Source organism: Mobula birostris, chromosome 3, assembly GCF_030028105.1.
Source record: "Mobula birostris isolate sMobBir1 chromosome 3, sMobBir1.hap1, whole genome shotgun sequence".
Classification (NCBI taxonomy): Eukaryota; Metazoa; Chordata; class Chondrichthyes; order Myliobatiformes; family Myliobatidae; genus Mobula; species Mobula birostris.
This window is the reverse complement of record NC_092372.1, coordinates 72229052-72243735: the sequence shown is the minus strand read 5'-3', so window position 1 is coordinate 72243735 and position 14684 is coordinate 72229052. Positions and strand designations below refer to the sequence as shown.

Genomic DNA, 14684 nt, shown 5'->3' with positions numbered 1-14684 from the left:
CTCACTCCCATCTTTGGATCCAAGGCACTGACCTTGACCATTTCCTGATTGCTAACGTAAAACAGACACTCTGATCGCTTTCCTACCCCTCCCAATCCAAGTTGCTATATATTTCCCTTCTGCCTTCACCTGTGTCATCTGCAGTGGTTGGCTATCCCACTATCCAAACCACTTCTTAGACATGACTACATCCAGGACTGCTTCATTCAAAAGGAGTTCTGATCTCAATTATGTAGCTTCTTATGACCTGGGTTCCATGTACCGAGCTCATTTTGGTCTGATGAACCTAAAGTTACAATTTTGAATTCTGTATTATTATATTAACAATGTTAACTTTATTTTCTGTTCAATTAGTTGTTCACTTCTGTTGACTTTCAGAACCCTGATGTTCCAACATCAAACAAGAGCCTAAACTCAAAAGTGTCACACCTTCCAGTTCCCATGGTAACATTCAGCTGCAGGAAGTCAACAGGCACAGCAAGGAGGAGGTCCATCAGGAAGCATTTCAGCCAGCAAATATTACGCAGTACTACCAACAACGAACACTATAATTGCTTCATTTATTCATGAAGTCTTGATTTGGGATGTGCCACTTATTCTCAGGTACTCAATCACAAGAAGCAGTGAAGCATGGAGGCAGCTACATTTGAAAACACATGCCAATCAGACAATATTTCCAATACTATTGAATTGATTCAGCAAAGGAACCATCTCCTCAAGTCTTTACTTCAGGAGAAGTGGAAGCTTTTGGAGAGGGATGAAATTGGTGTCCAGCAACATCTTCATGCGGTGTTGCTCCTGAGCAAACAAATCAGTGCTGAACTCCTGGGACAGTTCAAAAGTGCAAAAGAAGTGCTACAAATAACAACAGAAATAGTAGCCACTCTGTGCGAAGAGTACCATGCAAATACTAGCCACGGAGGTAAGAACAAAACAATGAAATTGAGCAGTTTAAAATGACAATTGGTTTTAAATAACATTTCACCCTTGCTTTACGAATGCCTTACATATCACCTCACATTGCAATGTTGTAACCTTGAATTGATCTAAAAGGCAGAGAAGTTATTTTGCAACACACACAAAGTGCTGGAGGAACTCAGCATTTCAGGAATCATCACTGGAGAAGAATAAGCAGTCAATGTTTCGGGCCAAGACCCTTCATCAGGACTGGAAAGGAAAGGGGAAGAAGCCAGCCCCAGGGTTTACTTCCCCCTTCCGTTCCAGTCCTGTTGAAGGGTTTTGGCAAAAAACATCAACTGCTTATTTCTCTGCATAGATGCTGCCTGACCTGCTGAGTTCCTTCAGCATTTTTGTATGTGTTACTCTGCTGGATTTCCAGCACCTTCAGAATCCCTTGTGCTTATGAAGTTACCTTGTACTAATCAAGAACATTGATGGCACTGTTACAGGGAATTGTGGTAATCCCCATCTCTGCAGAAAAGATTTACTGAGGTGATCCAAATGCTGATTGAATATTATTTTCTGGAAATATTGCAGCATCAAGTTTTATTTTCTCTAGAGGGTAGAAGCCATGGCTTTATAGTGATTTCTGAGAACATGAAAGTATTCACCGAGAGGAGGGAGGGTAGAAATTTAACTTTAGTTGTTGGGACTATATCTTACAAGAGTGTAAGCAGCTTGAATGGCCTCTTATTTCTATATACTCAGTTCATTAACTTTAAGTTATCCTCCAGTTTGTTTCGACCTGTAGCATAAACCAGAACCAAAAGCCATAAATAGTCATTTAATTAAACCACTAAGTAATTCAGAAGAATTAATTGTCAGCCACTTAGGTCATTGATCCGCCTGTCATTCACTTTAATGGCTGTTCAGCCATGGAAACTTATCCCTTCTCCTGAGCCAGTTCCTCATAGCCCTGATCTTTCAAAAACATATCTGTCTCTTCTTTAAATAATTCTTTGACCTCCGCCATCTTCTGAAGCAAAGAGCTCCAAATGTTTGCCTTCTCAGCTTTATATGATTGCCCTTTTATCTTCTTTCTGTATTAATTTCCTCAAAAGAAGAACCCAACCATTACTAGTGCTGGCTTGTAGTTGGTACAGGATAGCGGCCATAAAATCCAGATTGATTATCACCTCAGTGCCCAGGATTTACTTTCATAAAGTACAATAGCCATGAGTAATTGAGAGCACCTCTGGCCATGAGTAACTGAAGTAACTCATCTCCTCTGAATCTCCACCTTTGTAGTCTTAATTCCAGCAGTATCTCGCCTCTTGAATCTAAAACCCAGAGTTTAAGCGATTTCTTGTAAGTTTTTTTTAAATTAAAGTCTTGATCAGATATGGTCTTATCATTACCTGAAATTGCTCAGGAAATTCCTCGAAGCTCTTCCTTCTACCAGACCTGGTGTTGCTGTGTTTTCTCTCTGCCACAACCTCCTTCCATGTAGTCAAAATCTAGCACTCCTTTTCTCTCCTCTTTCAGAACAGTGTCTGCCCATGGGAAGATCAGTCTCCTTGAATGGGCAGCAGGAAACCAGAACTTTGAGACTGTCAGCAACTGCATAAGTAGAATCAATTGCAACACATGAATTGATCAATCAACTCCACAGGTCCATGTGGATGCTCTACCTATGCCACTCCAATTATACTGAATATAATCCTACAAATATTTCCTTCTACTCTGGGTGAAGACATTTATTTTGAAATTATGGTTAATAGTTGTGCAGGATTAAGTAAGAATTATTTTTAATAGAAAATATTGCCAGCAAATCTTATGCTACTTCAAGTAGTCTTTGTGTGTAGCACCTAAATCTGTAGACAGATAATTCATGTCCTGATTTATGGAAAGAAATGGAAGGACATGAAAAAGTAAGTAAATATAAATAAATGTGAATGAAAATAAATATGAATGGTATCTTGGAAACAAACCACAAATCCTTGAGTGAATTTGGACTCGGAATGTTTTGACATTATTCGGACATGCAAATGCTTCTTTTATTAAAAAGAATGCTGAAGTTTCCAAGAAATTCTCATTTAAGTTTACTATCTCTAAAACTACAAAGTAAAGAAAGCAGGTATTTGCTTCAGTCTTATGTATTCCACGTAGCCTTGGCAACTTTCCTGTAAACATTCTGATAACATCCAATTCAGATAATAAAGTTCACCTCCTCACCATAGCTGACTCACAACTGGTTTTATATAATCTACCACCAAAGTGAAAGTGAATTAAGATCAACCAAATATCATCATTCTGCTTAAATGTCACAAAACAGAGCATGTATATATTTCTCTTTCCTGTGACTCACAGCAAGTAATAAAGAATAATAACTCAGTAAGTATGATTATTGCTCCACTGGAAGTATGCCTAACCTGAAGGAGTTTAAATCTTCTTCTTGACAGGAGATCAGTGAGACCCTCTCTCACGGTTCCCTCTGTGATCTCTGCTAGCTGTACTCTCTTCCCTCCCCCCACCTTTTCATTCTGCCGTCTTTCCAGTCCTGATGAAGAATCTTGGCCTGAAACATCAACTCTATATTCCTTTCAATAGAGGTTGCCTGACTTGATGAGTTCTTCCAGCATTTTGTGTCTGTTACCTTGGATTTCCAGCACCTGCAGAATACCCTGTATTTATAGAGAATAATAGAGTATTCTGGGTGCTATAAGACTGTACCTAACCAACAACAATAATTATTTATGCACTTACATTCTATTCAAATGCAGCTTACAGCCAATAGAATATTTTTTGCAGGGCACTCTTTGTAAGAATGTAAGAACAACAATGCACAATTTGACCCCAACATAGAATTCTGATTAAAAAAAAACAAGTAACAAGAGATTCTGCAGATACTCTATATCTTGAGCAACACACACACAATGCTGGAGGAACTCAACAGGTCAGGTAGCAGCTATGGAGGAGTGTAAACAGTCATGTTTCAGGCTGGGACCCTTCATCGGGATAACTGTTTAGTCCCTTCTATGGATGCAGCCTATTTCTGTGATGTTGGCATTCATGCCATCAGGTTGGAAGCTACCCAGACGGAATATGAGGGTGGCCTCATCATGGCACAAGAGGAGGCCATGGACCATGTCGGAATGGGAATAAAAATGTTTGGCCACCAAGGAGTTCCACATTTGGCAGACGGAAAGGAGGTGTTTGATGAAGTAGTTCCCCATTTTACTACCATTATTACCAACCGTGCCAAGTCAACGTAGGGCTGAGCTTCAGGAGTGGAACAAAAGGATAGCAGGTAAAACCTTCTGATGAATGCTCATCAGCCTGAAAAATTAACTCTGCACAGATGCTGCCAAATCTATTGAGACATCTTTTTCCTGTTTTTATTTAGATTTCCATCGTTTGCAGACTTTTTTCTTTTGTTTATTTGAATACTTTTCATGACCTGGGTATAACCTTATGGAACTGATCACCGAGTAGGTGATTCAGATGAAATTATACTTGCAAATGACAGAGAAAGAAATAATGAGGTGAGAGTGAAGCTAAGTTGCTGTTGTTGAGAATGAAATTGGGTTATCATAGAAAATTGATTTTCCATAGTCTTAGAGAAAAATACAACCAGGAATTTCTGAGCCTGCAAAGCTCTAGTGGAGGACTAGGAGTTAGAGCAGCCAATTAGAAATTCATGGGCCAAATCTTGTAATATAAAAATAAACATCAATTGTCTGAATGATTTCTGTTTTACCATAATTTCTTTACAGTAAACACTGCTCTTTTGAATTACCTGGGAAAGACTAGTCGTTTTCTAAACCACGTAATGATAACTATGGAAAACATTGAAATCAGTCTGCATAAAATCTACTACCAAGCACAAGAGGACATGCAGGCACCATATGCTTCAGATCGAAGTCTGGGACTAACCAATGCAGAACATTATAAGCACAGTGAAAATTCAGAAGGCCAAAGTAGAGAGGAGAAAGAAAGCTTTCAAATGTCATTCTGTGATTCCAGAGATAATCAGTCAAACTGTGTGAAAAAACAGCAAAGCTTGTCACTAGAAATGGGAAACAGTCGACAAGACTCTACTGGTAGCAATATTCATCTCCTCAGAAGTGAAGGTACAGGGAAAGAAGCTGGTGCAGTAACCACAGGAGAATGTTTGCAGATATCCAAAGTTTGTTCTGCTGGGCAAGTGACAGCAATGAGTCAGCCTGAAATTCAGACATCAGATCAAATAAAGGATCAATACAGAATAATAAAACAGATGGATTGTAGCACTGAAGTGAAGGACACTGAGAGAAATTTAAAATTTGATTCAGCTGGTAATCAAGATGAAAACAAAGATATTTATCTCCAAACCACATCAGAAACTGCTGGAGTCACTGAAAAACAAATAAACAAACTGCATGATAAGAATGAGGTGACTGAACTTCTGAAAGCTGAAGACCGCAGAGGCTGGTCCCAAAGAGAGTAAGCATCATTCACTTCAGTTCAATTTCATTTCTTTTGGCGCTGTCATGCTAATGAAAATATTTGGGGATGTTAAAGTTGCTCACATATCATTTGGCTTGTCTATTTTCCAGTAAATATCAGCATGAAATTTAATTTTATCTTAGATTTAGGAGAAAAATATTCACAGTTAAGAGCTTTTGGATGCCAGGGATGCCTAGGACCTCCATCTGCTTAAAATGGTTAAGGGCATAAATTCAGAAATAGTGTGAATAAGATCACTTCCATGCTTATGCATATTGTATGGCTCACAAATGTCCAAGTAATGTAGGTAGAATCCCCCCCTCCAACAGTTTATTGTTCTTCCTTCTTTATATTTGCTCAGTTAGACCAGTAGAGATGCCAGGCAGCATAGTGGAATGCTCCTCGACGGATGTGGGAAGGCAGGGAGATCCCCAGTGTCCTTGACGACTATATCTGCGAGAAGTGCATCCAACTGCAGTTCTAACACTCTGCATTCAGGAGATGGAACTGGATGAATGCCGGATCACGATAGGTAGGACCTATAAAGCGGTAATTACATCCAAGTGCAGGACACAGGAAACTGGGTGACAGTTAGGGTGAGAAAAAAAAGGAAGTTGCCTTTTAAACTCATGAGAGAGCATAGGCCATCAACTTTTTGCTGTTGATGTTTCTGTAGCAGGCAATTTCTTTTTTGCGAGGTCGAGTTGCTAGCTCAACGCTCAACACAGCACGAATGGAAAGCCGGCTGGGTTTGAACTCAGGAGCCTTCGCTCCAAAGTCCAGTGCTGATGCCACTAAGCCAACAGCTGGGCGAGAGTCAGGGGTTAAGGAACCAGTGCAAAGTACCTCTGTGGCCTTCCCCCTCAGCAACAGGTATATCACTTTAGATACTTTGGTGGGGTGGGGGACAATGTTCCCTCTAATTTTTAGTTCTCAGTGTGCACAAAAAATCTTATGTTGTGCAAATTTTTTTCTTGTGACAAAAGTATGTGAGCACTGAATGCAAACATGGCACAGTTTATGTCGGTTCACAAAATATTTGACATAAAACTGTACAGAATAACAACAAAATAACATACATATTTAAGTCACTCAGTTATTTTTTCTCTCTCCTGTCTTTGGCATTTGCCCATTCTTTGTAAGCTCTATCTAGACTAATAGAACTTCCATCCAATTGATAGCTTTTGATTCTCATTAACATATCCAAATGACATTCACCTAAACAGTTTCTCAGCTTGTTTCTGCACTCCACTGTAACATGCATAGCACTACTGTAACAGGTAATGACGGGTTCTTTTGCCTGAGCTTTTGAGCACCATCCAAATGTGATTTACTTGCCAAATGACACTTCAAAAAGTCAAGTTTCCAAATATCATCCCACTTCTTTCCACTAGCAAATTCTCCAGCAACTTTTGCATCACGACAACACAAACAGATAACTCTAGTTTCCAAATCATACATAAATATTTCTCGTAACTGAATGTTCATGACCTCACGAACTTTCGGTGTATAGCAGCTTCTATTATTTTGTTAAGCCATTCAACTTAAAACAAATTTGCAGTTCTTTTGCGCTTCACGCCCTTTGCTTCTTTTGAATTTACATAGTGAATCAATATTTTTTCAATAAAAGCTTAGTAAGCTATCTACAGGATTTGAAACAGATCTTGTAAACTTTACGATATGAACACTGTCCGCCAAAGATGGCTGCTGCCGTGATGCAGCTGTACAAACCAGAACAGGAAAGGTGAGGTGACGTAAATTAGTGATGTGCATTGTGGTATTTGAAAAACCGACTAACTAGTCAACAGAAAGGTTTAGCTAAAAGATTATTTTCAATAAGTATAATTATTAATTACTACATGTGTGCACGCGCACATGTGCACAGCTTAGAGGGAACATAGGTGGGGGGGGGGGGGGTCGCTGAATAACCTAGCAGATGAAAGTTACAGTTGTCAGGTCTTTGGCACTGTGTCTGACTCCATGACTCAGAAGGGAAGGAGGGGAGAAGAGGTGAGCTGTAATGATAGGGGATTCATTAGTTAGGGGAATAGAAAGGAGGTTCTGTGGATGAGAATGAGTTTTCTGGATGGCATGTTGCCTCCTGCATGCCAGAGTCTGGGGCATCTCGGACCGAGTCCTTCGCATTCTTAAGTGGGAGGGTGAACAGCCAAAGGACATAGGTAGGAAGGGTGACAAGGTTCTGCAAAGTGAGTTCAGGGAGTTAGGTGCTAAGATAAAGAGCAGAACCTCCAAGGCTATGATCTCAGGATTGCTACCTGAGCCATGTGCTAGTGAGGCCAGAAACAGGAAGATTATACAGTCTAACACCTGGCAAAGGAGTTGGTGTAGAAAGGAGGACGTAAGATTATTGGATCATTGGGCTCTCTTGCAGGGAAGCTGGGACCTGTACGGAAGAGATGGATTATACCTGGGGTGGAAGGGGACCAATATCCTAGCAGGAAGGTTTTCTAGAGCTGCACGATAGTGTTCAAACCAGAGTTGCAGAAGGATGGGAACCAATGTGCCACAACAGTTAGGGGAGAGATGTTGTTAAGACCCCTGACAAAGCCAGGAATCAAAAGGTTGAGCATGGTGTGACTAGTGCCTTGAGCTACAAATATTTCAATGCAAGAAATATTGTAGGAAAGGCAGAAGAGCTCATGTCATGGATCAACACCTGTAATTATGATATTGTAGCCAGTAGTGAGACTTGGTTGCAGGAGAGGCATGACTGGAAACTCAGTGTTCTGGGGTTCCATTGTTTTAGATGTGACAGAGTGGGTGGATTAAAGGAGAAGGGTGGGGTTACTAGTCAGGGAAAATATCATGGCAGTGTTCAGTCAGGGCAACTGGATAACTCGTGAGGCATTATGGGTGAAACTCAGTAATAAGAAAAACGTGATATCATGAATGGGGCGATTTTACAGACAACTCCAACAGTCTGAGGGAATTAGAGGGATAAACTTGTAGAGAGATTGCAGGCTGTTGCAAGAAACATGAAGTTGTTATAGTAGGTGATTTAAAATTTCCACACATTAAATGGGACTACCATATTGTAAAATGACTAGATAGGATAGAGTTTGTCAAATGTGTTCAGGAAAGCTTCCAGTGAAAGACTGTTTGGTACTTGATCTGCTATTAGGGAATAAAACAGGACAGGTGACAGAAATTTGTATACTGGAACATTTTGCATCTAATGATCAAGCTGCACAAACTATGGTCTGCCAGTCAGGTAGTCCCATTATCCAGGATACAATCGAGGTGCTAACTTGTATTGAATGGAGCTTCTCCCCCAGCAAAGAAGGCTGTATAGTATTTAAGGCACTTGAGAAATCAAAAAACATGGTCCTCACAGTGCTGCCCTGCTTATCCAAATGGGAGTAGGCTCTGTTCAGCAGATAGATGCCAGATTCGCAGACTCCAATGTGCTCCTGGTAGGCAAACTGCAGGGGGTTGATGGCTGATCTGAGCAGGGGTCAGAGGTGAGCCAGAATCAGCCTCTCTGGAATCTTCATGATGTGCGAGGTCAAGGTCACTGGACAGCAGTCATTCAAGACTTGCGGTTGGCCCTTCTTGGGTACGGGGACCACACATGGTGTTTTCCACACAGTCGGGATCCTTTCCAGGCGAAGACTCAAATTCTAAGTAAAGATGCCAAAGGATAAGTCTAGTTCGTGGTTTGGGATTCTAAATTGGAAAAAGGCCCATTTTGATGGTATCAGAAAGAATCTGGCAAGTGTGGATTGGGACAGTCTGTTTTCTAGCAAAGGTGTACTTGGTAAGTGGGAGGTCTTCAAAAGTGAAATTTTGAGAGGACAAAGCTTGTATGTGCCTGTCAGAATAAAAGCAAAAGTAACAGGTGTGGGGAACTTGATTTTCAAAAGATATTGAGAACCTGGTTAAGAGAAAAAGGAGGTGCATAGCAGGTATAGACAAGCAGGAACAAATGACTATAAGAAATGTAAGAGAATACTGAAGAATGAAATCAGGAGGACTAAAAGAAGGCATAAAGTTACTCTAGCAGACAAGGTGAATGAGTATCCTAAGGGTTTCTACAAATATGTTAAGAGCAAAAGGATTGCAAGGGACAGAATTAGTCCTCTGGAAGATCAGAATAGGAATCCATGTGTGGGAAATCTTAAATGAATTTTTTTGCATCTGTATTTACTCGGAAGATGGATACAGAGTCGATAGAAGTGAGGCAAAGTGGCATCAGCTTCATGAACGCTGTACAAATTACAGAGGAGGAGGCAAATTAGGTTGGATAAATCTCCAGGGGTGACAAGGTTTTCCCTCAGATTCTACGGGAGGCAAGTGCAGAAATTTCTGGGGCCTAGCAGAGATATTTAAATCATTCTTAGTGGCGGATGAGATACCAGAGGATTGCCAATATTGTTCTGCTATTTAAGAATGACTCTAAAAATGAACCAGGAAATTATACACTAGTGAGCCTTACATCAGTACTGGGAAAATTATTGGAAGGCATTCTAAGGGACCAGATATATTTGGTATTTGGATCGACATGGACTGATTAAGGATAGTCAACATGGCCTTGTAGCATGGTTGGTCATGTCTAACCAATCTTATAGAGTTTATTGAGGAAGATACCAGGAAAGTGGATGAAGACAAGGCAGTGAATATTGTCTACATGGACCTCAGCAAGACATTTGACCGCATAGGCGGTTGGTCAAGATGGTTCCGTTGCTTGGCACTCAAGATGAAGTAGTAAATTGGATTAGACAGTAGCTTTGTGGGAGAAGCCAGAAAGTGGTAGGAGATGGTTATCTGTCTGACTGGAAGCCTGTCACGCATGGAGCACCACAGGCATCGGTGCTGGGTGTACTGTTGTTTTTCATCAAAATCAACAATCTGAATGATAATGTGGTTAAATGGATCAGCAAATTCTTGGAGGACACCAAGATTGAGAGTGTAGTGCACAACAAAGAAGGCTATCATGACTTGCAGAGGGATCTAAACCAGCTGGAAAAATGTCAAATGGAATATAATGCAGACAAGTGCAAGGTGTTGTACTTATGGTAGGACCAACCAGAGTAGGTCTTACACAGTGAACAGTAGGGCATTGAGGAGTGTGAGGGAACAAAGGAAACTCTTAATCCAGGTCCATAATTTATTGAAAGTGGTGTCACAGATAGATAGGGTCATAAGGAAAGTTTTTGGCATATTGGCCTTCATAAACCAAAGTATTGAGTACAGGAGATGGGATGTTATGTTGAAGTTGTATAAGACATTGGTGAAGCCTAACTAGGAGTGTTGTGTGCAGTTTTGTTCACCTACCTACAGGAAAGATGTAAAAAAGGTTGAAAGAGTACAGAGAAAATTTATAAGGATGTTGCTGGGTCAGGAATTCCTAAGTTATAAGGAAAGATTCAGAAAGTTAGGACTTTATTCCTTGGAACGTAGAACATTGAGAAGAGATTTGATAGAGGTATACACGATTATGAGGGGTAGTAGGGTAAATGCAAGCAGGCTTTTTCAGTTAAGGTTGGGTAGATCTACAACCAGAGGTCATGGGTTAAGTGTGAAAGTGAATAGTTTAAGGGGAACATGAAGGGAAATTTCTTCGCTCAGAAGGTCGTGAGAGTGTGGAATGAGCTGTCAGCACAAGTGGTGCTTGTGAACTCGAATTCAACGTTTAAGAGCAGTTTGGATAGATAGCTGGATGGTCACGATATGGAGGGCTATGGTCCCAGTGCAGATTGAGGAAAATAGGCGGTTTAAATGTTTCAGCATGGAATAGATGGGCAGAAGGGCATATTTTTGTGCTGTACTTTTCTATGACTCTCTGACATCAAATCCTGCTAAACTGTAAAGATGACCAACCCACCTTGGTCAACTGAAATGCCAAAGAAATTTGTCTTTAATACATCTTTTAGGCACTGCTGTAATCTGGATTAGATCTGGAATAACATAGCAGGTGTCAGGGTTCTATTAAAAAGTGGAGTACTTTGGTGACTAGGTTGCTTTACCAGGATGGTGCCTGACTTGAGGGCATGAGATATGCAGAAATATTGGACAAACCAGGGTTGTCAGCACTAGAGCAGCGGAGGCTGAGTGGAGTTCTGATAGAGGTTTATAAGGTTATGAGAAGCATAGAAAGAGTGGACAGGCAGTAGCTTTTTTCCCAGGATTGAAATGTCTACTACAAGAGAACAGGTGAGAGTGAGTACATCCAAAGGAGATGCAAAAGGTCTCGGCCGGAAATGTCGACCGTACTTTTTTCCATAGATGCTGCCTGGCCTGCAGAGTTCCTCCAACATCTTGTGTGTGTTGCGTTGGGCAGGTTTTTTTTATATATACAGGGGGTGGTGAGTGCTTGGATTGCGTTGCCAGTGGTGGACGTGAAGACAATTACATAGGAGGTGTCTAAAAGGCCCTCAGACAGGATGTGCAGCGAATGGAAGGATATGGACATGGTGTAGGCAGAAGTGTTTAGTTTAGTTCAGTATTTAATTACTAGTTCAATTAGTTTAGCACATCATGGACTGGAGGTCTGTTCCTGTTCTATGTTCTGTGTTCTGCCATATAAGATCAAGAAAGTTCATCTTTCTTCGTTACAAGGCATAAAATCTAGGCTGTCACTTCTGAACAACGTAGATGATTAATATCAGTTTGCTGTTTTTTTGGAATCTTGTTTCCTTAAATTGGTTTCCACAATTTCCATATTATACTGGTGATATCATTTGGTAAGTCTTAACTTCAGTGAAGTTAAGAAAAGCATCCTACCAATAGAAGTACTTAAGCTCTACAGTTTGTTCCTTCTACTGAAGTAAACTAGTAGTAGAACTGAAATAAACATAGAATATGAAGGGTTTCCTCAGTAGGCCAAGACAGTTGCTGTGAAGGAAAAAAAAACAAAGTTAACATTTTGGTCATTGACTCTTCAACAAAACTTGATATCTGAAATTGTTTCAAATGACGATACCAAACAAGTGATTCCTGGACAAAATTCCCACACAATGTAGAAGGTGGAAGAGTTGAATATACCGTATATTTGCAAATACACAGAGTTCTAAATTAGATCCAGATCGTCGGGAGGAAGTGTGGGGGAGCCCGGGGGGTGGGGAGGAGATGAATGATAATAACTATCATTTGAGACAATTGTTCAATGTATTATAAGTGTTCCTTTCTGCTTTTAAGATTGTTTGCAGAGTTGGATAGAGGAGATGAGCCTCAAATTGGCTGTTACGTCACTGCACCATTTCTCATAGCCCAGAGGCTGCTGTGCAAAATAATCAATGAAAGGGGCCCCAGGGTTGTAAGTGATGACGAAGAATTGGTAGCAATGTGATCAGCATTCAGTGTACTGACTCCAGGATCAGGACTCCATTCCCCTTAAAGATTGCTATACCATTCTCTGCTCGGTATCGGGGTAATTATCATGATATTATGGTAAAGGCATCAGATGCAACGCCACATTCAAGTTATTTGAGTCCACTCTCCTTTGAAGGTGTGTACAATGGGCACAAGGTTAGTAAACAATTTACACTTTGTACAGAACACTCACAAAATAACAGCAGTATAAAATAAAAATTAAATTATATTTCTCCTATGTACCTTACTTTTGTTTTCTAGAAAAACTGGGCAGATATTAAGATATATAAGCTTGGCATCTTTTCAGTTATATCCTGCTTAAGAAAAGAGACATTTACTGTACCACGGACAGGTTTAGCCCTGAAGCTCAGTATGGACTCAAGAATTACACTGAACTACTTCCCTGGATCCTTCAGTACCTCAGTGGTAGTTCAATCAAGGGTAGGGAATAATTCATCAAAATCTTCCTTTCTCAGTCCAATTTTTAGAAAAGATTTTAGCCCATTGCTGGCTCTCATTTAAAGTTAAACATAATCATGGAATGTAGAAAAGTACAGCATGGGACAAAGGCCTTCATCCCATGTTGTCTGCACTGAATACGATGCTAAATTAAATTAATTATCTTCTGTCCGTACATGATCCTTATCCATATGCTCTCCACACAGTTATGTGTCCACGAGCTTCCTTAAAGCCACTGTTGCATCGGCTTCTATCACTCCCTCTGGCAGTTGACCCAGTACCTCCGTTTTCTGTGTAAAAAAATACCTGCCTTGCACATTTTCTTTAAACTTTTCTGTTTCAATTTAAATGCATGCCTTCTTGTACTTTACATTTTTACGCTAGGAAAAAAGTTCAGACTTCTACCCTGTCTATGCCTCTCATAATCTTTTCTATCAGGTCTCCTCCAGCCTCTGACACTCTGGAGAATACAACCCAGCTTTGTCCAATCCTCATAGTTTATACTCTTTAATCCAGGCAGCATCCGGGTAAACTCTTGGTGAACACTTATCTAGCAAAAGCTCAATTCTTGGTAAACTCTTAGTGAACACCCTGGTAAATGCTAATTTCTCTCCAAAACCCCATGTCCTTCTTGCAGGGGGGTAACCAGAATTGCACACAGTACTCCAAGTGCAGCTTAACCAAATTCTTATATGACTGCAACATAACTGGGATTTCAAAATCTTTCTCATAATGTAAGCAGTTAGGTAGGTAAGTTCACCTTCTGTGTTTTTCACAAGATCTGTTCAGGCAGTCATGGATTTTCTAGTAGCTGTTTTGAAGTAAATGGGATCAAAACTGTGCTCTTTCCAATAAAAAAGAACATCCTTAATTACAACAGGAGTGCACAAGAATGGGTGAAATATTAATGGTGCATACTTCACACAGGATTTAAGAGGGGAATGTGTGTGTTGATACACATTCTCCTCAAGATACTGCTGACTGTTGTACAGGTTTCCACCTCTCTGACCACAGACAGTTCTGGCATTTCAACTGAATGCACAGGTCTAGATTGCAGCCTGCACCATCAGAGATAAGAATCAAATGCATTGTAAAAGTGCACACAAAATGCTGGAGGAGCAGGGCAGACAGCATCTATGAAAAAGAGTATAGTCCTGCAGTTTTGCTGAAGGGTCTCAGCCCGAAACTTCAACTACACTCTTTTCCATAGACTCTGCCTGGCCTGCTGGGTTGCTCCAGCATTTTGTGTGCGTTGCTTGGATTTCTAACATTTGCACATTTCTCTTGTTTGTCATTATAAAATATGCTTGATCTTTATCATGTTTACAAAAAAGTGTGGGCATGTGGTCAAGTGCTTAAGGCATTGGACTAGTGACCTGAAGGCCGTGAGTTCAAGCCCCAGCTGAGGGAATGTGTTGTGTCCTTGAGCAAGGCACTTAATCACACATTGCTCTGCGACGACACTGGTGCCAAGCTGTATGGGTCCTAATGCCCTTCCCTTGGAC

General features: G+C 40.6%; 1 protein-coding gene across 1 annotated transcript in view; it reads left to right on the top strand.

The window, feature by feature from the left end:
* Window positions 1-630: 630 nt before the first annotated feature.
* The window catches only part of dthd1 (death domain containing 1), a 31075-nt gene continuing 17021 nt past the window's right edge, over window positions 631-14684 (top strand). Inside the window, 5 exon segments of the mRNA XM_072254394.1 lie at window positions 631-922; window positions 4677-5385; window positions 12547-12683; window positions 12686-12876; window positions 12982-13161. Of these exon segments, the coding sequence (XP_072110495.1) occupies window positions 631-922; window positions 4677-5385; window positions 12547-12683; window positions 12686-12876; window positions 12982-13161 (1509 nt within the window).